We start from the raw sequence: 26,231 nt of genomic DNA on the forward strand, positions 1-26,231 counted from the left end.
TGAGCTCCCTCTCTTCCCCCTGCACTGAGCTCCCTCTCCTCCCCCTGCACTGAGCTCCCTCTGCGACGAGCTCCCTCTCTCCCCTCCCCCTGCTGAGCTCCCTCTCTGTCACCTCCCACAAGTCTCACTCCCGGCAAGAGGTGCTGACTGCCACCACAGCTGCACATGCTCAGGAAGCGGGGTCTATTCTTCCTCTGCGAAAGTGCCAAAATAGGCTTGCAAAGAGGAAAAAAATGCGAAAGGAAGAGCGCAAAATTGAGATGGAGTGGGGATTATAGAAAGCAGACGCAAGCGGATGTGCCCCGGACCAGCAGCTGAAATGGAGCGCTGCCACTCTGTTGTGATCTTGGCCAATGTCATACTGCCACCAAAAAGCTGCATCTTTGATAATGCAGTGCGATATCAATATTAAGCAGAAGTATTGGCCTGGATTACATGTTGAAATCCTAGTGTGGTTTTGCATCTATAATCTTGGAGGTTAGAAAGGGACCAACCAAGGCTGAAATTTCAATTTGCTCTACGTGCAGACCTTCCTTTATCTTGGCATGATGGATCAGTTCTAATCTGAATCTAGAATTATTTTGAGAATTGGTTTTACTCCTGTAAATTGAGATCATATTTGAGGAGACCCCGTGTACAAAACCTGAAAAGGACACATTTAAAAATAATCTATTGCCTCTTTCATAAATGGAAAAAAACCTCCTCTGTGCCCTTGTTAATCAATTTAGTCACTTTGCATCATGCTGTTGTTTGCCTGAAGTCTCATTGTTGCCAGTTTGCTGACATCGGTATTACGTGCCAGGCTCACGGATCTTAATATTGGAAAATAGAATGCAGTCTTTTATAGGGGTCCAGCCAAGTGTCCTTTTCACATGAATGTTTTCTCTTTTGTTCTTTTTAAATTTGTTTTCAAGTATGTTCTGCTTCACTGACTTTTTGTAGTACCTGCTGTCACACTGAGAGCCACTCTGAATTTCATCCCCAGATAACGATTCTTTTTCCATTTCAATACTTTCTCTGTCAGTAGGAGTGGCTATCACTGCTCCAACAAATATACTTTGTGTTGCCCTAATCTGATTGTGAAAGAGGAAGAGGTCTTTCAAGGAACTTCACAGAGCTACTTGTAAACAGCAAAATAAAACTTCTGGATTTGCAAGTTGAAAGCAGCTATTGTTTTCATCACACTCTGTAATTGGCCAAAATATTTGTTTAAACCTCTTAAATTTGCAATGCGACTAAGCATGGCTCTATATAATTCCTGTGAAAAGCAAAAGAAACAGACTTGCGCTGCTGAAAGTGGAATTGACATCAACTCCAATGGCAAATCAGTAAGTTTGACTTTTCAGTAACAATTGACATTAATTTGCATTTTTCTAAAACAACTTATAAAGAAGCTACAAAGTATAACTTGTTCATTGGTAAAACAAAAACCTTTCAGAATTGAACATCCAAGTGGTGGCTATAGGAAGTTGTTTGAAACAGTCAAGGAAACTGCTCAACCGCTGTCAGCCTGTGTTAGAGGTTTGTTATTTCTATTTAACTTTGTTTTAAGAGTCAAATTTGCAAATTAAGAGCTAGAAATGTCTGCTGTGCTACTTTTGCTTTAGCAATTGTATCAAAGAAAATTTGAACTGATAAATTAATGCTCAGCAATAATGCACAAATTAATTTATCAGTGATTTTTAGAAAAATGACTGCCTGCTTTCTCATAATATTGTGGATTACATCCAGCAGAAGAGCAATTTCATTTCCTAAACATTTTCTTCAAGTTTTTCATCCTGGTTAAGAGAGAGATAAACCCAGAAGCCACATGTGAGCCAGCCTGAAGGCAGAGTTGGGAAAACTCTTGAAACATTTATCCAGGGTAATATTAATTGACCCTTGGAAAATTATTGAATAATAGAAGAAAGTTAATATGATATTAGTAAAGGCAAATCATATTTTAGAGTCCAAGATGAAACAATGGAGAGAGTTGATGAGGGAAATGGAATTAATGCATGCATCACCTTTTAAAACATGTTTGATAAAGTCATGCATAATATATCTGTCAAAATTGAACTCTATGCAGTTAAAGAGCAATGGCTGCATGCATACAAAACTGAGTTTGGAACAGAAAGGAAACAGTAGTGACAAATATTTCTTTAGAGGCTTGAGGGAAGTATACAGAGGTATCTTCAGTGCGTTTTGTTAAGACACTACTTTTTGCTAAATTTATGAACCACATGTTGGTGCATATGGCATAATTACTTGGAAGCATAGAAAACAGTGAGAAGGATTGCACCAAATTTGCAGATGAGCAGATATGGCAGATTAAATCAGGAGTGTGGATTGTTTCATTTTGATGGGAAAAATGACAATATAAACCAAATGATATGATCTTTAAGGAAATACAAGATTCAAGAGACCAGTGTATCTGTGTAGTCAAAGTTTAGAAGGTGGCAGGAGCAATAGAAAAATCATGTGAAGTGTATGGCTCTATAAATAACAAGATAGAATAAACAATTAATAATAATCCTTGAAATTGGCTAGTGTCCAGCTGATGAACTGCGCCTGTTCTGGGGACCACATTTAGGCAGGAATCCAAGCCATTGTAGATGGTAGAGAAGAGACTTATTAAAATGGTACTGGAGATGAAATATTTCAGTTAAGAGACTGAAGAGTTGGAATTATTCCCTTTGAAGCAGAAAATTGCAACAAGTGTTCAAAATCATGAAAACTTTGATAGAGTAAATAAAAAGAAATATTTCTCATCTAAATTGCTCTCAAAATCTGCAGTAGATGCAGTGGTAGGGTTTTTACCCAGGGTATTTATATCTGTTGTGGCAATACTTACATTAGCTCCTAGAACAACCTGATGTGGGTAGCATAGTACTGAGAGATTTGATAGATGTTTGCTTCAGCTTCTGCATTTTAGTACAAAAAGTAATAATGACAGATACTGTTGTCTAAGCTAATACTGAACATTTTGGTTACAAATTGTCGCGTGTTTCCCTCAGCTCCAGGTGCACTTTTAAGATGCAGGCTGAGATCTTAATGCCATTATGTCACATGGTGATATCATAGCATGTCTCTTAAAGGTATATGTGTACCAGTTGTGGATGTAACACAAAATTTCCCTTTATTCCAACCAAAATAGAAATCCAAATCAAATATTCATTGTTACACAAAGGCACATGTTGTTAATCCAATAATTACATAACAGGTAAAATGGAATTAACAACTTTAGCAAATCAAACTTCAAAATGGCATTTTGGGACTTTGCCAATCATCCTCATCTGATTATCATATCCCCTTCTGGAGAAGTACATCTTAATCTCAGTTGGTCTTTCCTATTCATGCACTTATCCAAATGCCTTTTAAATGTTGTAACTGTACCTGCATCCACCACTTCCTCTGGCAGTTCATCCCACACATGAACCACTGTCTGTGGAAAAAGGTTGTCCCTCATGCCCTTTTAAAACTTTCTCCTCTCATCTTAAAAATATTCCCCCCTGGTTTTGAACTCCCCTATCCTAGGTCAAAGACCCTTGTTATTCACCTTATCTATGCCCCTCATGATTTTATAAACCTATATAAGGTCACTGCTCAACCTCCTAAGCTCCAGTGAAATAAAGTCCCAGCCCTTTCCTGAAGAAGGGCTTATGCCCGAAACATAGATTCTCCTGTTCCTTGGATGCTGCCTGACCTGCTGCGCTTTTCCAGCAACACATTTTCAGCTCCCAGCCTATCTAGTCTACTTATACAAAGCCTAGGCAATAGATCAGCCATGTTCTAATTGGATGACTGAACAAGCTCAAAGACTAAATTATCTATTTCTATCCTATGAGTATTAGTCTTATTACAAAGACACTAGTGGATAAATATTGGAAAGCTTTGCTACAAATTTACTTGACATTGACGAGACTACACCTTGATTACTATGTACATTTTTGATTCTCTTATTTAAGAAGGAGAGACATTTATATTGGAGGCAGTTCAGATAAGGTTTGTGAGGTTGGTATCTATGTTGAAGGGATTGCCTTATGAAGAAAGGCTGAACAGGTTGGCCAATGCCCTAAAGTTGAGAAGAATGAGATGTAATCTTATTGAAATGTATAGAATTCTAAGGGGATATAACAGGGTGAATGCTGAGAGTAAAATTTCCCCCTGTGAGCGAGATTGGAACCAGGGGCCACAATTTGGGGTCTCGTTTAAGACTGAGATGGGAAAAAAAATTTCCCCACATTGGGTGATTAATCTTTGGAATTTTCTAAGCCAAAGGAGCAGTACACCCTCTGTCATTTGCTGGCAAGTGGGACTAGATTGGGTTGGGATATCTGGTTAGCATGGACGGGCTGTACATCTCTATGACCCTATTTGATATATTTAATGTTGTGTTAAGCAAATTGTTGATCAACAATGTGTCAAAGATTTTGGAGGCAGCCATGTTAGTGAAGTTAACACCAGAATCAGGTTAGTCAGATTTTATCGATTGGCAGAGCGAACTTAGGGGCTATGTAGTCTATTTTTGCTCATATTTCTTACATTACTCACAATACTCCATCTTAAGATTTTGCAATCACTGCATCCTCACATTTCCTCACATCTCACATATTGAATACCGACCATGTTAGGCACATTATCAACACATCTCTGAAGACCCTCACTAATATATGCTTCTTTCCTGTAGGTGAAGTCCCTGCAACTTTGTTAGTACCCTACCATCAGAGGAGGCTGCACCCATCTGTGTGGCTTCTCTTAATGCAAGAAAAAGTGCTGGCTGTCATGGACGAGAACTAAACAATCATCATCATGGCAAGTCATAATACCTGAGAAGATGTTAATGCTGAGTCTCTTCACACGTTATCCATATCTCTCTTCATTTCCATTTTACACTGTCAGAAGTCACACAACACCAGGTTATAGTCCATCAGGTTTATTTGAAATCACAAGCGTTTGGAGCGTAGCCCCTTTGTCAGGTGAAGTGAGAAAGAGGCATACAGACACAGAATTTATAGGCAGAGAGATCAAGGACAGAGAGATCAAAGTATCATACAAATGGTGCGAGTGGAGTGTCAAATAATAGGTCTCTACAGGTGATCAAAAGTGTCAGGTGGTGTGAATAAAGTGACAACAGCTGAATAACAAGCGAAGGGATGACCTGTAATCTGATGAGACGAGTCAGAGAGATAATAACACAGAATTAAAAATACGATGGTGCTGGAGACAAACCAAATGACTGCAATAACATGCGAGGTATAAGAGTCGCATGCCGAGGGTCTAACTAAAGTAACAAGTAATCCACAACTGTACAAATTAATTAAGGTAAGGAGAGCATAATAATTAATGAAGGTGGTGGTGTCTAAACAGGACAGTAAGGCAGACTATAAAGATTCAGAAATGTGGTGGGGTCACATGTATTGCAACATGAACCCAAGTTCACCGTTGAGGTAGTTTCCATGAGTACGGAACTTGGCTATCTGTTTCTGCTCAGCAATTCTGCATTGTTGTGTATTTCAAAGGACACTTTGGAGGACGTTTGCCCAAAGATTGGAGGCTGAATGTCCTTGACCGCTGAAGTGTTCTCCGAAGTGGAGGAAACATTCCTGTTTGGTGCACGGTGTCCATTCATCTGTTGTTGTAATGTCTGCATGGTCTCACCAATGTAACTCCCTCAGGGCATCCTTGCCTGCACTGTATGAGGTAGATAACATTGGCTGAGTCACATAGGTATCTGCTGTGTACATGGGGAGTACGCACCACTTCACCTGACAAAGGGACTACGCTCCGAAAACTAATGATTTCAAATAAACCTGTTGGACTATAACCTGGTGTCATGTGATTTCTGGTTTTGTCCACCCCAGTCCAACACCAGCCTCTGCACACTATTTTACCTTATGCACTCCACATGCCCAATTCTGATTGCTTTTATGAACGATTTCTTTCATGAATATATCTACCCTTGTGTCTCCCTTTCAGTCCAGGTGTTGAACATGTAGAGATACCTGTGCCACTATAAGATAATAATGGCAGCCTTCCTGAAGATACAGCAACATGCAACCTGATTCTTGCAAGCACAATTTCAGATACTGGTAAAATGTATACTTTAGATGCTGTGGTTCTGTTCGCCGAGCTGGAAGTTTTTGTTGCAAACGTTTCGTCCCCTGTCTAGGTGACATCCTCAGTGCTTGGGATTTTGTTTTTTCCCATGCAAGGACTGCACAAAACTCTATATAGGACAAACAGGAAGACAGCTAATGATCCGCATCCATGAACATCAACTAGCCACGAAACGCCACGACCAGCTATCCTTAGTAGCCACACACTCAGACAACAAGCAACATGAATTCGACTGGGACTACACTACCATTATAGGGCAAGCCAAACAAAGAACAGCCAGGGAATTCCTAGAAGCATGGCACTCATCCACAAACTCCATCAACAAACACATCGACCTGGACCCAATATACCGGCCACTACAGCGGACAGCTGAAACTGACAACCGGAAGCGGCAGAGACAGGCCACTATAAATTCCGGAGGAAACACCACAGAAGCGCTTCACAGGAGGCTCCCAAGCACTGAGGATGTCACCTAGACAGGGAACGAAACGTTTGCAACACAAATTTCCAGCTCGGCGAACAGAACCACAGCAACGGGCACCCGAGCTACAAATCTTCTCACAAACTTTGTATACTTTAGATGTTACACTAGAGAATATGGCTTCCTGCAAAGAATCACCAGGAGAACATGTGCAGGGGTTAGGGCAGGTAGTAAGCATGCCAGGTCATTTGATGATGACAGCCAATACGAGGTGTGCTATAGAAGCTTTAGATGCAAATTATTAGGGCCCAAGCTACCAAGCTATGGACATAGGCTAGGAAATGTTTGCTGCACTAGGTAGCCTGCAGTCAGTTTGTACCCAATGGCTCAAACTTTTGAAGCATTCAATTTCAATCTGTGCCAAAGCTTCATATACAACTTGAGAACCATTCTGTCCAACACTGACTGAGCAGTCCAACAACTGCACTTCCTGTGATTTGCCTGCACTGACAGCTCCGATATTTTCCCATGCAAGTTCAGGTGACTGTCATCTTCCCTTTGAGATTCCAGGGTTCTGCTTTACTTCTGTTGTCTGTTTTAGCACAAGACAGAGGAAGTGCTATGATGTAGGTACAGCAACATATTCTCTGCTTAATGAGACAGGCAGCTGCTCTGCTCTCCTTTCCCCAGGTAAGATGTCCAGTATTCTTGGACCCATCTGCTATAACCTACTTAAGGTACATAGCAGCTTAAGGTCACCCATCGAGTAACAGAAGCTCAACAAGCTTTCACCATCTAATATCTAGTTACTGGGAAAATCTACCAACAGTGGTTGTAAAGAGAGTGGTGATCAGGTTTACGTGGCTGTTTGTGTAGATAGTTCAGAGGAACTGCTGTTTGATGAGCTAACTAGTGCTGCCTTATTCTTCCTTCTCTATGTTTTTTATTCCCCTCCTGCACTTCTTGCTTCCTAGATGTTGGTAAAGGTCAGTAGCTTATGATAACTGTTTCTGGAAAGAATGCAACAAAGAACCATAAATCTAAAAAGCCAGTCAAGATTGTTAAGCAAGATTAAGCAAGACAAAGGCAAGAGGGGACTGAAACTATATTTGAAAAATCATGACTGCGAGCTGAAAACTGAACACAGACCTACCCAATGTGCCTTTTGTGTTATTGCAAACAAACTGGACATCTGGAATCCTTTTCAATGCAGAAGGTGCTAGACTGCTGATAGAAAGCCCACAAGAAAATGCAGGAGCTGGTTTTAGCGCCTTGTAAACTGGAGGAATATGCAATGCAGCTAAAACATTATTTAGAAACTGATTTCCTAATGCTGTTCAGATATGTTTATAATCATTATATCCACATAGAGAAATTTATACTGTTTCACAAGGCTTCATGATTTTGCACAGCTTGTATTCTATGGTTCTTCGATTTTTGTTTTGTTTTGATGGTTACTTTAGCCTTACGAATAATCCAGTCCAGATTTTGTTTCTAATTTGCATTAGCTGTATATATGTTTACTGTTGTAAAGACCATCTCAGGCAATTAGTTGTTATTGTTATACAGACAAAAATTACTGCAATGTAGTAAAGGTACGACAAATGCTGTTTTTGGTAAAGGAATATATGTTGACCAAGAAACTGGCAGAAGGTTTCCATGTAATTTTCCACATCCAGATACTTAGACAGAAATAGCTACTTCCTTTTCAAAAGACTATAAATTCCAGTTCTGGAGCACACCTCTGCACTGTTCCTCTTACATTATGTGCTAATAAAGGATTTAAAAACATGCCCTTCTTGTTCATAGGAGTACTACCACTGAGCCAAGTTAGCACTTCAACTGCAATGTTTGTGTATATGCTTCATAGTATCACAGCTAGTTGAACAAAACCATCTAGCATTATATGCTGATTAATTCATATCAGTACTTTTGACTGTCTAGGTGCAATTCCTTCCTGGTTAAAGGGTAGCCTTCTACGATGTGGTCCAGGGTTATTTGAGATAGGCTCAGAGCCATTTTATCATCTATTTGACGGACAAGCTCTTCTTCACAAATTTGATTTCAAGAATGGAGAAGTCACCTACTACAGGCGGTATTGTACAATTTACATATTTCATGTTTTGTGATGTTAAGCAGTTCCACAAATTTCTTTTAGAAAGTACAGTAGTAATTCTGCTAGACGAATGTGAGGTGAACAAGTATCACAAAAACGTGGGAACCAATTTTGAATAAGTTTAAGTGACTTGTTCTTTTGGAACAAAGTTACTTTATTTCATTCTGAATAGCATCATGCACAATATTAACTTCATAAAAATTGCCCAGGGCCCTACCATAATTAAGCAAATTATGATAAACTTCACCCTTAATACATTTTAATTATTAATTAATTAAATAATTAATAATTTGGATGACCTCAGCCAAAGATTTGGTAGGCATACCTCAGGGCATGGAGATGGCAAAAGATTAGAATTGATACTCCTGCTCCTAACTAGTCATCCAGCAAACCTGGACTGAAAAACAAATGTATAAAGAGAATGGGATTGGGATTGAATACAGCTCTGCACGATAAAGTCTTTGGAATATGTGAGCAACTACTTACCAATTATTTTCCACTCCTTAGAAATGCCCTCCCCCCAACTGCTTAATCTCTCCTTAAATTCCACCTTTAACCAAGTTTTTGGTCACACTTTCAAATATTATTGAATTATACTCCACTCCTTTTTTCCCTATGGCTCTGTGAAATTAAGTGCTTTGAAATGTTCTATATAAATGCAGTTCTTTTTATTGTTAGTGATTGTGTATAAACATTTGTTGTCTTCACAAAACACTCAGCTGTTCAGTGTTTTAATGCAGTTGTTAATCCACTTAAAACAAATGAGCATATATCTGCAGTAGCATAGTAGAGGACAAGATTATATTTAATGTTAAACATTTGTTAATCAACATCATTACCAATTACTTGATTTGATAAATTGCAGTTATTTAGACTTCATCAGAGAATTTTGTTTGCTTTGTAGGTTTGTTCAAACTGATGCTTATGTAAGGGCCATGACTGAGAAACGAATTGTAATCACTGAATTTGGTACTTTTGGTTATCCTGATCCATGCAAGAACATCTTCTCCAGGTTGTAGAAATAATTTTGTTACTATTTAATTCGAAGTCTTTGTTTTATAAAATGTGAATATCTGAAATATGAGAAAAATGCACAGCCATTTTGAAAAAAAAACAAACAAAAAAATCAAGCTGACAAAGTGTCATTAGACGTGGAGATATCAGAAGTAATAGATGGGGTGAAAATTGCTCAGCAGAATACACTAGAAAGACTGCACATCATTACATTGCATTGTCATCTGATCCAAATGGCTTGTACCCTGGGAAATGAGATGGAAATAGCAGAAGTATTGGCATAATCTTCCAATCTAGGGAGATATCAGAAGATTAAAGTAGACAAATATAACATCTCTATTCAAGAAAGGGTATAAGGACAATTCCTAATTACTACAAGCCAGTAGTTTAACATTAGAGTTAGGTCAGGAAAATAAATCAACAGGTACCTGAAAGGTTTGCGTTAATTCAGGAGAGCCAGTGGTTAGTTGACATCCTTCTGTTGTGTAGAGGTGATGAGAATGTATCTTACAAACATTGTTGATGTCAAGTAAGATCGATCATCTGCACCTATTTTAATGGCTGATCAAGCCAACTGTGGAAAGGCAATTTTGAACATAAGAACATAAGAACCAGGAGCAGGAGTAGGCCACCTGGCCCCTCAAGCCTGCTCCGACATTCAATAAGATCATGGCTGATCTTTTCGTAGCCTCAGCTCCACTTATCCACCCTCTCACCATAACCATTAATCCCTTTACTCTTTAAAAAAAATCTATCTTAGCTTTAAAAACATTCAATGAGGAAGCCTCAACTACTTCACTAGGCAGGGAATTCCACAGATTCACAACCATCTGGGTGAAGAATTTCCTTCTCAATTTCATCCTAAATTTGCTCCCCTTAATGTTGAGACTATGCCCCTTTGTTCTAGTTTCACCCAGCAGTGGATGCATCCTTCCTACTTCTATCTTATCTACTCCCTTCATAATTTTACATGCTTCTATAAGATTCCCCCCCCCCCCCCCATGCTTCTAAATTCCAATTAATATAATCTCTCCTCATAAATCAACCTAGCAAAGCTCCTCTGTACCCCCTCTAATGCCAGTACATCCTTTCTCAAGTAAAGAGACAAATCTGCATGCAAGTGTGGTTTCACCCACACCCTATACAGCTATAACATAACCTCACTGTTTTTAAACTCGATCTCTCTAGCAATGAAGAACAAAATTCCATTGGCCTTCTTAATTGTCTTATGCACCTGCAAACCAATCTTGTGTGATTCATGCAACATGCTGCATTATTTTTCCATTCAAATAACAGTTCTTTTTACTATTATGCCTACCAAAATGGATGACCTCACATTTATCAACATTGTACTCCATCTATCAGAACTTTGTAAACTCACTTAGTCCTCTGCATTCATCTTAATATCATCCACAAACTTTGACAGACTGCACGTGGTCCCCAACTCCAAATCATCTTTGAAAATTGTGAATAATTGCAATCCCAACACTGATCCCTGAGGCACACCACTACTCACTGCCAACCAGAAAAGCATTCATTTATCCCTACTCTTTGCTTCCTGTTAGTCAACTAATTCTCAATCCATGCTAATATATTGCCCGTAACACCGTGCACCTTTATTTTATGCAGCAGCCTTTTGTACGGCACCTTGTCGAATGCCTTTTGGAAATCCAGATACACACATCTACTGGGTCACCATTGTTCACTGTGCTCATATTGTCTTCATAGAATTAAACATGACTTGCCTTTCATGAATCCATGCTGCGTCTGCCCAATGGGACAATTTCTATCTAGATATCTTGCTATTTCTTCCTTGATGACAGATTAAAGCAATTTTCCCCACTACAGAAGTTAAGCTAACCCAACTATAATTCCCCACCTTTTGTCTACCTCCTTTTTTAAACAGTGATGTCACACATGCTGTTTTCCAATCTGCTGGAACTGCCCCAGAGATCAGCGAATTTTGAGAAATTACCACAAGCGCATTTGCTATTTCTCCCGCCACATCTTTTCGTATCCTAGGATGCATTCCATCAGGGCCAGGAGACTTGTCTATCTTTAGCTCCATTCGCTTACCCAACATTACCTTTTTTGTGATAATTCTCATTTCTAGGTCCTCACCTACCTTAGTTAATTACTGGCATGTTTCTCATATCCTCCACTGTGAAGACCAACACAAAATACCTGTTCGGTGCCTTGGCTATTTTCTTATTTCCCATTATTAAATCCTCCTTTTCATGTCTAAAGGTTTGTCACAAGTGCCATGTCGGAAGTTGTCCTTGCCATATGGGGAAAATTTCTGCTGATGGATTGTTTACAGGACTGACTTCTGCTTTGGAACTTCGGAAACCACGTGTTGCTGTGTGTGTGAATCCCTGTCTACAGTTGGTGTTGCCATTTACAGTGAGAGTTTCCCCACTTTGCATGATTAATGTTGAGGGATTTCACATCTGTTGTGGCAGCATCCTTGAATCACTATTTGCATACTCTTCTCATGCCTTATCACAGGCTGAATTGCGTAACCTCTTGGGATAAACAAGTGTGGATTTATTAAAGAGAAATTCTGCTAAGATGAATCAAATTGAAATACTTGAAGAAGCAACAGAAGAGGTTGAAGAAGAAAATGTAATAGATATTGTTATGTGACATTTAAGAAAGAGCTTGACATAGCCCATAAAATGTTGAACAAATAAGAACAAAACTGAGGTGCATGAAATAGGAGGACCATAGCAGTTTAGATAAAATATTATTTCAAGAACAGAAAAGAGTAAGTTGTGCTAAATGGTTGTTTTTTAGACTGGAGGATGTGAAACAGTGGTGTTCCTCAAACATCAATGCAAAGAACATTGCTTTATAAATGACTCCGATTTTGGAATACAGTGTAAAATTTTAACATTTTCTGACAAACTTTGAGATGCCCAAGCAATGAGGAGAATAGCAGTTGACTACAAGAGGATATAGAGTCAAAAAGTGTGACACTAGAAAAGCACATAGGGTCAAGCAGCATCAGGGGAGCAGAGTGCCGACGTTTCGGGCATAAGCCCATCATCAGGAATGTGGAGGGAGCTCATGGGGCCTGATAGATAAATAGGAGGGGGTTGGGGGAAAGTAGCTTGGAAGGCGATAGGTAGATGAAGGTGTGGATTGATTGTGATAGGTTGGAATGGAAGGTAGAGCAGATAGGTGGGAAGGAAGATGGTAAGACAGTTCAAGAGGGCAGTGCCAAATTGGAGGGTTGCACCTGGGATAAGGTGGGGAGAAGGGACATTAGGAAATTGGTGAAATCAACATTGATTCTGTGTGGTTGGGGGGTCCCAAGTTGGAAGATGAGGTGTCCTTCCTCCAGGTGTTGGGTAGCTTGAATTTGACAGTGGAGGAGACCCAGGACTTGCATGTTCTTGGTGGAGTGGGAGGGGGAGTTGAGGTAGTTGGCCACAGGGTGGTGGGTTGTTTGGTGCATGTGTCCCAGAGACATTCTCTGAAGAGTTCCACAAGTTAGCGTCCTGTCTCCCCAATGTAGAGGAGACCACATCGAGAGCAATGGTCACAATAGATGAGGTATTTGGATGTGCAAGAAAATCTCTGCCGGATGTGGAAGGATCCTTTGGGGCCTTGGATGGAAGTGAGGGGGGGATGTGTGGACGCAGGTTTACACCTCTTGCGGTGGCAAGGGAAGGTGCCGGGAGTGGAGGGTGTGTTGGTGGGGAGGCAGTGTGGACCTAATAAGAGAGTCGCAGAGGGAATGGTCTCTGCAGAATGCTGAAAGGGGGGGGAGGGAGGGAAATGTGTCTCTGGTGGTGGGATCTGACTGTAGGTGGCGGAAATGGCAGAGGATGATCCTTGTATCCGGATATTGGTGGGGTGAAAAGTGAGGACCAGGGCATTCTATCCTTGTTGCAGTTGGAGGGGTGGGGTTCAAGGGTCGAGGTGCAGGAAGTGGAGGGGATGCACTGGAGGGCATTGTTGACCACATGGGAGGAGAAATTGCGGTCCTTGAAGCAGGAGGCCATCTGGGATATTCTCGAGTGGAATTGCTCCTCCTGGGACCAGATGCGGTGAAGGCAGAGGATTTAGGAGTAAGGGATAAGGGTTTTACAGGAGGGGGAGTGGGAGGAGGTATAGTCCAGTTAGCTGTGGGAGTTGGTGGTATTGAAGTAGATGACTGTTGAGTCGGTCACCAGAAATGGATTTGTGTTCAGTCAGTCGCCGGAAATGGTCTCCTACTTCAAGGACCACAATTTTCCCTCCCATGTGATCAACAATGCCATCTAGCACATCTGTTCCACTTCCCACACCTCCACCCTTGAACCACACCCCTTCAACTGCAACAATGATAGAACTCCCCAAGTCCTCACCTTCCACTCCACCAATTTCCACATACAACGCATCATCCTCTGCCATTTCTACCACCTACAGTCAGATCTCACAACCAGAGATATATTTCCCTCCCTCCCTTTCAGCATTCCACAGAGACCATTCCCTCTGTAACTCCCTCTTTAGGTCCTTGCCCCCCAGCAACCCACCCTCCACTTCTGGCACCTTCCCTTGCCGCCGCAAGAGGTGTAAAACCTGAACCCACAACAACGCCCTCCCCCCAACCGCATCAACGCCTTCTCCCACTCCACCAAGGACATATAAGTCTTGGGCCTCCTCCACTGCCAAATCCAAGCCACCCGACGCCTGGAGGAAGAACACCTCTTCTTCCGCCTTGGGAACATCCAACCACACAGCATCAATGTCAATTTCACCCCTCCCGTATCCCAGATCCAACCCTCTAACTGGGCATCGCCCTCTTAAACTGTCCATCTTCTTTCCCACCTATCCACTCCACCCTTCCCTCCAACCTATCACCATCAGCCCCCACCTTCATCTATCTATCGCCTTCCAACCTACCTTTCCCCCAGCTCCACCCTCCTACTATTTATCTCTCAGCCCTCCTTGGGCTCCCCTCACATTCCTGACGAAGGGCCTTTGCCCAAAACGTCGTCTCTGTTGCTCCTCAGAGGCTGCCTGAACTGCTGGGCTTTTCCAGCACCACATCTTTTGACTCTGATCTCCAGCATCTGCAGTCCTCACTTTCTCCTACAAAAGGATATGGACTAGCAGAATGGCCAAATAACTGTTGAGTAGAATTTAATACAAAGAAGTGTGAACTGACATAATTTAGCTGAAGTGATAAGGACCTGGTGAATCATGTGAATGAATTATTGTATCTATGAATCTCACTCATTGAGAGAGTAAGTAACAATGCATGTGGGACTTTAGTTTTCATAAATACAGACATTGAGGACAGAAGCAGGGAAGAAGGAACAAAGAATTAAGATCAGTACAGTAAAGGAACAGGCTCTTTGGCCCACCAAGTTTGTGCCAACATATGATCTCTTTCTGAACTGAAAACCTTTTGCCTCTACACAGTCCATATATCTCTATTCCGTGCCGATTTGTAGATCTGTCAAGATGCCGCTAAAATATTGCTATTGTATCAGCCTCCACCATTTCCTCTGGCAGCACATTCCAGGCACTTACCACCCTCTCACATCTTGCCTCTCACATCTCTATTAAACTTTCTCCATTTTACCTTAAACCTGTCTCCCCTAGCGATTGACATTTCTAGTCTGGGAAAAAAGACTGACTATTCATTCTATCTATGCCTCTCATAATTTCGTAAACGTTTTTCAGGTCACCCCTCACCCTTTGATGTTGAAGTGAAAACAAACCAAGTTTCTCTAATCTCTCCTCATAGCTAATGCCCGCCAAATCTGGCAGCATCCTGGTAAACCCTTGCTGTACCTTCTTCAAAGCCTCCACATCCTTCTTAGTATGGCAACCAGAACCGTACACAAAACTCCAAATGTGGCCTAACTAAAGTTCTATACAGCTGCAAAATGACTTGCCAATTTTTATATCCGACCCAATGAGGGCAAGCCTTTGTGCCCACATTTATTCACTTGTGTTACCATTGTCAGGGAGCTGTTGACCAGTATGCCTAAATCCCACTGTATGTTGATACTGTTAAGGTTCTGTCATTTATTGTATACGTCGCTCCTGCATTTGATCTTCCAAAATGCATCACCTCATATTTGTCTGAATTAAATTCCACCTGCCATTTCTCTCCCCAAGTTTCCAGTCTATTTATAGCTTGCTGTATCCTCTGGCAATACTCTTGTGCAATCTTACTAATCAAGTCACCTACATTCTCCTCCAAATCACTCATATATATTACAAACAACAGGCGTCCCAGCACTGATCCATGCAGTACATTACTGGTTACTGATATCCAGTCAGAATAACATCCTTCCATTGCTGTCTTCTATGACTAAACCAGTTCTGTATCCACCTTACTAGTTCACTGCAAATCCCATGTTAATTCAACTTTATATCAGCTCACCATAAGGAACCATGTCAGATTTGATAAAGTCCAAACAGAAAACATTAACTGCGCCCCCCAATCAATTATCTTTGTCATTTCCTCAAAACACTTAATCAAGTTAGTGAGGCTCTTCTCCAATAATTTCCCTACAACTGACACAAAGCTCCGTGTAAATTCCAGAATTATTCCTGTTGCTGTTCATAAAAAAGGAACAATGTTGGTTATTCTCCAGTTCTCCAGAGTTTATTATAACATATAGGACTCCGAGGAAACTTGACAAGTTGTGTGCTGAAAGAATGTTTCCTCTTATGGGAGAAATTTGGACCAATATAAAGATAAGGGATATTCCATTTAACAGAGATAAGGACACTTCTTTTCTTAGAAGCACACAAGTCTGTGAAACTCTTTTCATGAGAGATCATTAGCAGACCAGGTTATTGAATATTTTTAATGCAAAGGTGGATAGATTTTTGACTCTCTGGGGAGTTAAAAGTTAGGAAAGAAATTGTATTGAGGCAGAACAGGCTTGAAAGGTCAAATTTGTTCCTAATTCACATGCTCACATGTAGGTCGACTGCAATTGATTTTTTCTCTCTCTCTACTTCTCACATGTAGTCTGCAGTTCATTTTCTTCCAGTCAGCCTCTGTTCCATCACATTCTTGAGCCTCCATGTTAAGCTTGACACTACTCTGGATTAATATGCTCTCTATGCTAGAAGAAGGCCAGGAAGTGGTTCCTCTTTTCTCCAGTTCGTCCCCACTTACTACTGGGCATTTTGGTGTCACTTCAGACCTTCCATGGGGTTAATTATCATGGACATTAGGATTCTCTTGCACTTTTACTGCAAATCCCAGTTGTTTTGATGATGTAGTCATCAGCCCACCAGGATTTTGGTCAGGAATATCAGTGCCTTTCTGCTTGTATTGCCTGTGAGTCTTTACAAACTCTGTTAGGTCATTAATACAAATATAGATTTTTTTGTTTTCAGCATCACTTGTCACTCTTACAAGCTAACCTTGTGAAGAGTGACGTGATTCTGTCAAACTTGCTGAGTTTTGCCAGGTATTTGTGTTTTATTTCAGATCGCTAGTATCAATTCTTTGTTAACAATTCTTTGTTAAGTCTCGTATTTCCTTTTTTTGTTCTGGTGAGCACCTTTCTTGCTTCATATCTAGATATTTAAGAAAGTAAATCTGAGGACCTTAACAATAAAGCTTCATGTTTGTACTTGACACTGTGATTTCACCTGGTCCATCATATGCTACCTCCTGGGCATTATTACATATTAACAATCATTCCTTGCACGATCATACAACCAGCCAGACATGTTATACATTCTCAAACTTAAATGGTGAGACAATAGAATTTTACTGTTTTACAAAACATTTCCAAGAAAATAAGCTTTGTCTTGAATTCAATCCCAATTGTTCTTCATGAGTAGGTCCTTATTGAGAATTCCGGTTGCCTTGCAACAGGACATTTCTGAGATAAATGTGTTTAATCCAGAATTTTCTAATCGTAATGTTTGCCTATGTCTTTTTTTACACGTTTTATTTCTGTTCTTTTCAGATTTTTTTCCTATTTCGAAGGTATTGAAATCACTGACAATGCTCTGGTAAATGTGTATCCCATTGGAGAAGATTATTATGCCTGCACTGAAACCAACTACATCACAAAGATCAATCCAGAAACACTGGAAACAATACAAAAGGTTACTGCTTATAATATGTTGCTGTGAATTAGGGCATTCATAATGAATGCAGTAAGCATGTCATTCTGGTGTTGTAAAATTTTTTTCATATATTGCACTCCAAATCAGTTGAATAATTATCACATAGTTGTAACATGAAATGGTTTTACTTCACTATCTTCCCATCAGAGGTACAATAAGTGCATCAATTACTTTTGCTTTAGTACTGCATAAATTGAATGTTATTTTACCTTTGAAATCTTCAATTGAGAAGGAGGGAATGAAAAATGTTTTTTCACCTATCTATGTGAGTCAGATGTGAAATTGCTTAACTTAAAGCATTCATTAATCTGCATTGATTTATTGTACAAAGAACAGCATGACTCACAATATTGCTATATTGTGGCACTGGCACTGCGTTGCTATCCTCTTAATAAAATCATTAGCTTTATGCATTCCAGATCCGGAAGCAATTATCATGGCACTGGTGTTAGAGAGTTAATCCTGTTCAAATGAAAAGGTTTTTGTAAAGGACAATCTCCGGTCATATTCTCACTCATAGAAAACACACAGGGATGTAAATTCAACTTCATTGCTTACTCAGAACAGATATAATAATATTCAACTTAGTACTGGATATGTCTCCATTTTTCGTGGGAATTTGAACCAATACTAAATTGGTTCCACTTTTATTTTTCAGCAGGCCGTTGCCTGAAAGAGGAAAAATTGAAATGAAGTTCCTGCAACTATTTTGACTTCAACTGGCATTTCTAAATGGTGACCAGCCATGATCTTATTGAAATGGGCTGAATGGCCTATTTCTCCTATGCATGGTGGTCATACAGAGCTGCCAATTCAAATGTTTTTAAATTGACCTCTGTGGGCTCCTCAGATAAAGATCCTAAGACTTCAGAAATAGTCATTTTGTAGAATTGGATTATAACAACGTGTGCTTATCTTTGCCATGACATTTTTCAGAGCCAACTAAACTGCAATTTTTCTGGAGTCACATGTAAATGATTAATGAATGATCCCTGTTGTGTGGGTTAAAGCTGACTGCTGATTAAGATGAGGGTGGTTCATCTTTATAGTCGTTATATTCTCTTTATTCACTCACTGAGTTATCTAGACCCTCAAATTCTTTTGATACGCTATAGAATTCAATTACTTGTTCTGTTCGTTTTAACATTCACTTGTCTTTGCTGCACATTAGCATTTTAGAAGATTTTGCTGTATGCATCATCAAACCATCTTAATAATCATTCTTGTGTAGAACAGTAGCACCACAGTTAACAAAACATGACATTATTGTTGTTTGGAAGATAGGAAAAGGAGCAGTCCATTCAGCCCCTCAAAACTGTTCTGCTATTCTATATTCTATGTTTGATCTTTACCTCAAATTCTTTGATCCATATATTAGCCTCATAAAAGTCAGTCAATCTCAGAATCTCCTTTTGCAAAGGGAGTTCTAGATTGCTCGTATATTTTATGTGGAAAATAAAAGAGCTTCCTAATTTCATCCCTGGATGTTTGAGCTCTGATAATCATTTAATCCTTTGTTCTGGATTCTCCTTTCCCAAAGAATTATTTCTCTGAAGCTACCTGATGTAATTTTTTTTTGTCATTTTAAATACCTTAATTAAATCATGATGTTATTTTCCAGTCTGCTTATATTTGTGATTAATTTGTTAACCTATTAGCTTTCTTACAAATGCAACAACCTTATGAAGTAGGATGTCAGCTTCTTTCACTATTTAAGCTTTGTTTATCTGCATTCATTTCCTAGACTTTAAACACTTTACTGGGAAATGGTTTGGTTTTAATATACTTCTGACCTCTCTGGAGTCACTTTACTTTGTCCCTTGCTATGCTAAGCATTGTACAGCTACCTCGGTATTTAGTTCATTTTGTCACCAGAGGCCACAACATTATGATTTCAGGGTGACTTCAAATTCTGTTGATTTCTAATAAACCACCAAAATTTAGCTGATCCATTGTGGGAAGCAACATCAACAGTTCTATTAGAAGTTCTTCTCCAGCACAGGAAAACCACCACTGAGCATCTCAACAGTTAATCACATGCCCAGCAAGGTTAGTTACAAGGGTTTAATTAAACTCAGTTGCAATTAAGCTTTTAAACATAATTGCTGCTACTGATTAAATATCAATTTCATAATCCCACGATGCAGCAACTTCTGGCCTAGAATTCTCAGTGAGGTCTAGCTTTTGTGCGGTTCCCTCAGATTTGAATGATAAGGGTTCATGAGGTTAGGGTAATAATTAGTGAGGGTACAGGATTGGTGAAAGTGGAGAAATCCAGAATAAGGATACGCAGGGTATTTTCAAATTGGTATAATGTAAGTTGTGGAGTGCTGCAAAGATCAATGCTGGTACCTAGCTACTAACAGCTATAATAATGACTTAGATGAAGGTTATTAAGAGTAATGTTTTGTGAGATCACATCGAGGATCTGGAGGATGATTTTTTTTTATTAGCTATTTATCCTATATGCATAATTGGTAGGAGAGAGCATTAATAGAACCATGTAGGCTCAATCTGAGTTCCATATGAATCAGCAGGCATCACGAGTGACATATACTATTCATTAGCATAATAGGACTTGCTTATTATCCTATATAATAGATCCAAGTTCTTTAACAATACTAAGTGAGGTAAAGCAGTAAATTATGTGGATGACACAAAAGCAGTTAGCGTGCCAAGAGAGTGAGGGTATTAATATGCCAGGTGAGTTGATGGGGTCTTAAGATATATCAAGGGGTCAGGTTGGGTAAGTGTCAGGTGTGGCACAGGTGAGGAGTAAAGAGAGAAGGGATGTGTGTGCAGCATGTCAGGTCAGGGAGGGGTATCGAGTTCAGAGGTATTAGGGGTCTGGGGGCATCAATGGTGAGTTGGAGGCTCAGTTTAAAGCTGCCCAGAAGTTTGAGCAGGTTTTAATCCTCATAATATTACCTAGATTACATTTAAGGTTTACATTTAAGGTTCAAACCCTCTGAACTCTCCAAATTTAAGGGAATTATTTTTGCCAGATGCACAGTAATTATCCATTTGATTGATCAGTTTGCTGGGCAATTTCCATGGAGTCAGGTGCATCAGGATTTCTGCATGCAACCAACAGGCAGCTCCAATCTGTGCTGCTGCAGTGACTCTCTGGCCATTGGAAAATTTGGGCCAATAGGTTTTGATGAGACATGACAGGATAGATGCTGAGAGGATATTTCGCCTAGATGGAGAGTCCAGATCAAGCAGCTATAGTTCCAGAATAATGGATTGATCATTTAGGACTTAGATAAATAAGAATTTCTTCATTCAAAGATTGTGAATTTTGGAATTCTTCACCCTAGAGGGTTGTGAATATGCAGTCACTGAGTTATTCAAGGCTGAGATTGATAAATTCAAGTAATCTTGGAGAAATCAAGCGAAATAGGATCAAGCCAAAATTGAGGTCAAATATGAGCCATGAGGTTTTTTTATTCATTCACAGGATCTAGCCTTCAGTGGCTGGGCCAACATTTATTGTCCATTCCTAACTGCTCTTGAGAAAGGAATGGTGAGTTGCTGCTTTGATATATTTCCAAGTCAAGGTGGTGACTGGCTTGGAGGGGAATTTGCAGATGGTGGTGTTCCCAGGTATCTGATGTGTTTGTCTTTCTAAACAGAAGTGGTCATAAGTTAGGAAGGTACTGTTCGAGGAACCTTGTTGAAGTTCTGCAATGCATCTGGTACACACTGCAGCTATTATGTGCATCGAGGGAGAGAGTGAATGTTTGAGAATGTGGTAACAATCAAGCAAGCTTCTTTGTCCTGATGGCATCAAGCTTCTTGAGTGTTGTTGGAACTTCACCCATCCAGGCAAGTGTAGCATATTCCATCACACTCCTGACTTGTGCATTATTGATAGTGGGCAGGCTTTGGGGAGTCAGGAGGTGAATTACTTGCTGCAGGATCCCTAGCCTCTGACCTGTTCTCACAGTCATGGTAATTATGTGATAATTCCATTTCAGCATTTGGTCATTGGTAACCACCAGAATGTTAATTTAGTGGGATTTAGCAAGATCATAGAATGTCAAGAGGCAATGGTTAAACTTGTTCTTATTGGAGATGGTCTTTGCCTGGCACTTGTATGTTGTGAATGTTACTTGCTACTTATCAGCCAAACCTGAGTGTCATTCAAGTCTTCCTGTGTATGGACCTCGATTGCTTCAGGAACTTAGGAATTGCAAATAGTAGAGCAGGCTGACAGCGCTATATGACTTAACTTGGTGCTCTCTGTTTGCTGTGATGTTTGCCTTTTTAACCCTTGTTTTTCTGACTGGTGGTTATACTGTATATAGCTGTTATGTAACTTCTTTTCTCTATTCTGTAACTAAGGATTCTACCTAGGCACTCTGTACTTTAGACAGTGCTATAAGTGGCGACTTATAAACTTTAAACTATATTCGTTTGAGTGCATGTGACAATAAAGCTAATTTATAGTGTTGTACAGCATGGAAACAGACCCTTCAGTCCAATTCATCCATGCCAACCAGATATCCTAAATTGATCTAGTCCCATTTGTCAACATTTGGCCCATATTCCTCAAAACCCTTCCTATTCATATACCCATCCAGATGCTTTTTAAATGTTGTAATTGTACCAGCCCCCACCACCTCCTCTTGCAGCTCATTCAATACACACACTACCCTCTGTGTGAAAAATTTGCCTCTTAGGTTTTTGTTAAATCTTTCTCCTCTCACCTTAAACCTATGCCTCTAGTTCTGGATTGTCCCAGCCCAGGAAAAAGACCTTTGCCATTCACCATATCCATGCCCCTCATGATTTTATAAATCTCTATAAGGTTATCCCATGCCTCGACACTCCAGGGAAACTGGCCCCAGTCTATTCAGCCTCTCCCTGTAGCTCAAACACTCCAACCCTGCCAACATCCTTGTAAATTTTTTCTGAATCGTTCCAGGTTTTACAACATCCTTTTTATAGCAGGGAGACCAGAATTAAACACAGTATTCCAAAAGTGGCTTAACCAATATCCTGTACAGCTGTACATGGCCTCCCAACTCCTATACTCAATACATTGACCAATTAATGCAAGTGTACCAAACACCTTCTTCACTATCCTGTCTACCTGTGACTCCACTTTCAAGGATCTCTAAACCTGCATTCCAAGTTCTCTTTATTCAACAGCATTCTCTTTATTCAACCATTAAAGTGTAGAAGTCCTGCCCTGATTTGCCTTTCCAAAATGTGGCACACATTTATCTAAATTAAATGCCATCTGCCATTCTTTGGCCCATCTGATCAAAGTCTTGTTGTATTCTGAGGTAACCTTCTTCACTGTTCACTACACCTCCACTTTTGGTATCATCTGCAAACTTGCCATGTTCAATTCAATATATCTTGTATATCAGATTAGTAGTTTGCAGTTATAACAGTTACCTGCGGAAGAGGTTAATATTTTGGAGAAATGCAAGTTGGGATTTTATGAGTTTGAAGAATGTTATAAAGCTCAGGTGAAACCTAAGTAAACTCTTTTTAATGCCTTTCAAAAGGCATTTCTGCAGTCCTCGCTTTTGCCTATGTACAAAACAGAGCCAAATCTTGAATCTTAAACAAGATACCTGCTCAATTAGTGCTGTGTTTTTCAGTGTTATGGTCCTATTCAATTTCTTTGTCAATTGTGTAATAGATGGTGTTGCATGGTCCTGTAACCCATTGTGCCAGTCATTTATGCAAAGGTTGTAGCACTCCTTTTCGCTGGTGTTTCTTTGCTGGCAATTGACACAATATCTTGAACATTAAGCTGGTAATTATGCTTTGCTTTTGAGATATTATTGTGTTACATGGTTAACATAATATATTTGTGGTAGTGATTCGAATATGTCAGCTGTTGAATCATTATATTTCTCTAGGAGATACTGGTCAATGCAAGCATCAACTTAGTTAAAATTATCTAGAATAATGCTGAGAAAGCCAAGGCCATTGCCATTTTTCTTTAGTGATAACAATATCCAATGGCAAAACAGTTTGTCTTCATTGTTCAGAAGTGTTTCTCCTGGCTCATATGCAAAATCCAACCATACGCTTGGAGGATTTGAGCTATAGGGAGAGGCTGAACAGACTGGGGCTGTTTTCTCTGGAGTGTCAGAGGCTGAGGGGTGACCTTATAGAGGTTTATAAAATCATGACGGGCATGGATAGGATAAATAGACAAAGTCTTTTTCCTGGGGTGGGGCAATCCAGAACTAGAGGGCATTGGTTTAGGGTGAGAGGGGAACTTTTTCACCTAGAGGGCGGTACATGTTTGGAATGAGCTGCCAGAGGAAGTGGTGGAGGCTAGTATGATTGCAACATTTAAAAGGCATCTGGATAGGTATATGAATAGGAAGGGTTTGGAAGGATATGGGCCAGGTGCTGGCAGGTGGGACTAGATTGGGTTGGGATATCTGGTTGGCATGGACAAGTTGGACTGAAAGCCCTTCACAAGAAGACCGGATAAAGTATTTGGTGATGAGTAAAAATAATTTATAACATTGGATTGCAAAACCAAGGTGAATAATTTGATGCATGCTGCTATGGTTGGTCCTTTCAACCATGCTGAAGCCAAATTTCCATCTTGCAACTGATCAGAAATGTACTTGATACTTGAGGTGGCAGCTAATGGAAGATATTGTCTGAAAGACAGGTGTGAGAATGTGTTCAGGTACCCAAGGCTCAGTAATTCAGTCACCAAAGTACTTGTTGAATTATAAATCTTCACCACTGCTCCATCATGTTGTATGACCTAATTGGACTCTACATCACCATAGATTTGTTGCCACCATCAATCTTTTACATTTGGGATCTACAGAGTCTGCTTTGTCCAGTAGCAAAGGAAAACCACTACTTTGTCAAACAAGAAGAGACTCTTAGTTTAAACAAGATGGCAATTTATTGTATTTAGCAATAAGGTACAAGTTACAATGGTATGATAAACATTGTTACAGAGACAATGGCAAGATTTAAATGCTAGATCTTCTTCAAGATCCAGAGATTTTCTCCCCATTTATGGGATCATCCAGTTGAGTGCAGCCAAATGCACTTCTCAGTATTATCCCTTCAGATCGTAGCATGTTATACATCTCCCCTAATCCAGCAAACTCTAGCTTATTTACCCCAATCCGTCCCCTGCCAGTTTTCTGACTTCACAAGTTTAGGCAACAGGGTGGTTTCCCCATTCCTCCAGAAAATCTTTTCTTTAAAATTAGACTGATAATCTTTTGCTGGAGGACTGTTGACCTTGACTCTGTTCTTGACCACGTCAGATCTTTAAGTCCCTTTTAAAATAGAGGACCTTTTATCTCTTTGACGTCCTTTGTGGAGGACATTGTTTCTGTTGAATCAGTCAACTTGTCCATTATATTGTCTGGAGGACACTTAATCTCCTGAATTTGCTTTACCAAGGACCTCTTTCCTGCTGAAACAGCAATTTCCTGTCATAACATCATCGGGGAATGTTTAATCACTTGAATGCCTTTCATGAAAAGTATCTGCTGTGTTGGACCTGATAGTTTCTTCCTTGCAGTATCCTTGATTTCTGAAACAAGCAATTCCTTCTTGAATGTGTCCTGAATCTCTCAACATTGATTAATTGACTATGGAGTCATTTTCAGCCTATTTTCAATTTTTATGAGCAAATGTATAATGTCAGTCTCCAGGCCAGTTTGTGCTGAAGTAAGTAGACTCTGTACTTGAACATATTGATTAGATTAATGTCCTTTAGGGAAGGAAACCACCTTCTTTACCTGTCTCGTCCACATAGAGATGTACAGCATGGAAACAGACCCTTCAGCCCAACTCGTCCATGCTGACCAGATATCCTAAGCTAATTATTTCCATTTTCCAGTACTTGTCCCATATCCCTCTAAATCCTTCCTATCTATATACCCATCCAGATGCCTTTTAAATGCTGTAATTGTACTGGCCTCCGCCACTTTCTCTGGCAACTCATTCCATAAACGCTCCACCCTGTGCGAAAAAGTTGCCGCTTAGGTCCCTTTTATATTTTTCCATGCTCACCCAAAACCTATGCCTCAGGGAAAAGACCTTATACATGCCCCTCATGATTTTATAAATCTCTATAACATCACCCCTCAGCCTCCAGGGAAAACAGCTCCAGCTTAATCAGCCTTTCCCTATAGCTCAAACTCTCCAACCCTGGCACCGTCCTTGTAAATCTTGTCTGAATCCTTTCAAGTTTCACAACTTCCTTCCGTTAGGAAAGAGACCAGAATTGCACACAATATTCCAAAAGTGGCCTAACCAATGATTTGTACAGCCACAACATGACCTCCCATCTCCTATACCCAATGCTCTGACCAATAAAGGAAAGTATACCAAAAGCCTTCTTCACGATCCTATCTATCTGCAACTCAAGGAGCTATGAACCTGCACTCCAAGGTCTCTTTGTTCAGCAACATTCCTCAGGATCGATCCATTAAGTGTATACGTCCTGCTCTGATTTGCTTT

The 26,231-nt window shown here is 40.0% G+C and overlaps 1 protein-coding gene across 1 annotated transcript in view; it reads left to right on the forward strand.

The window, feature by feature from the left end:
• The first annotated feature begins 1,103 nt into the window (after positions 1-1,103).
• Positions 1,104-26,231, forward strand: part of LOC122554402 (retinoid isomerohydrolase-like) — a 46,286-nt gene continuing 21,158 nt past the window's right edge. Inside the window, exons 1-5 of the mRNA XM_043699368.1 lie at positions 1,104-1,328; positions 1,439-1,521; positions 8,465-8,615; positions 9,541-9,648; positions 17,591-17,732. Of these exons, the coding sequence (XP_043555303.1) occupies positions 1,318-1,328; positions 1,439-1,521; positions 8,465-8,615; positions 9,541-9,648; positions 17,591-17,732 (495 nt within the window). The 5' untranslated portion in view covers positions 1,104-1,317. The remainder of the gene's footprint in view (positions 1,329-1,438; positions 1,522-8,464; positions 8,616-9,540; positions 9,649-17,590; positions 17,733-26,231) is intronic.

This window comes from Chiloscyllium plagiosum, chromosome 11, assembly GCF_004010195.1.
Source record: "Chiloscyllium plagiosum isolate BGI_BamShark_2017 chromosome 11, ASM401019v2, whole genome shotgun sequence".
NCBI classification, from domain to species: Eukaryota; Metazoa; Chordata; class Chondrichthyes; order Orectolobiformes; family Hemiscylliidae; genus Chiloscyllium; species Chiloscyllium plagiosum.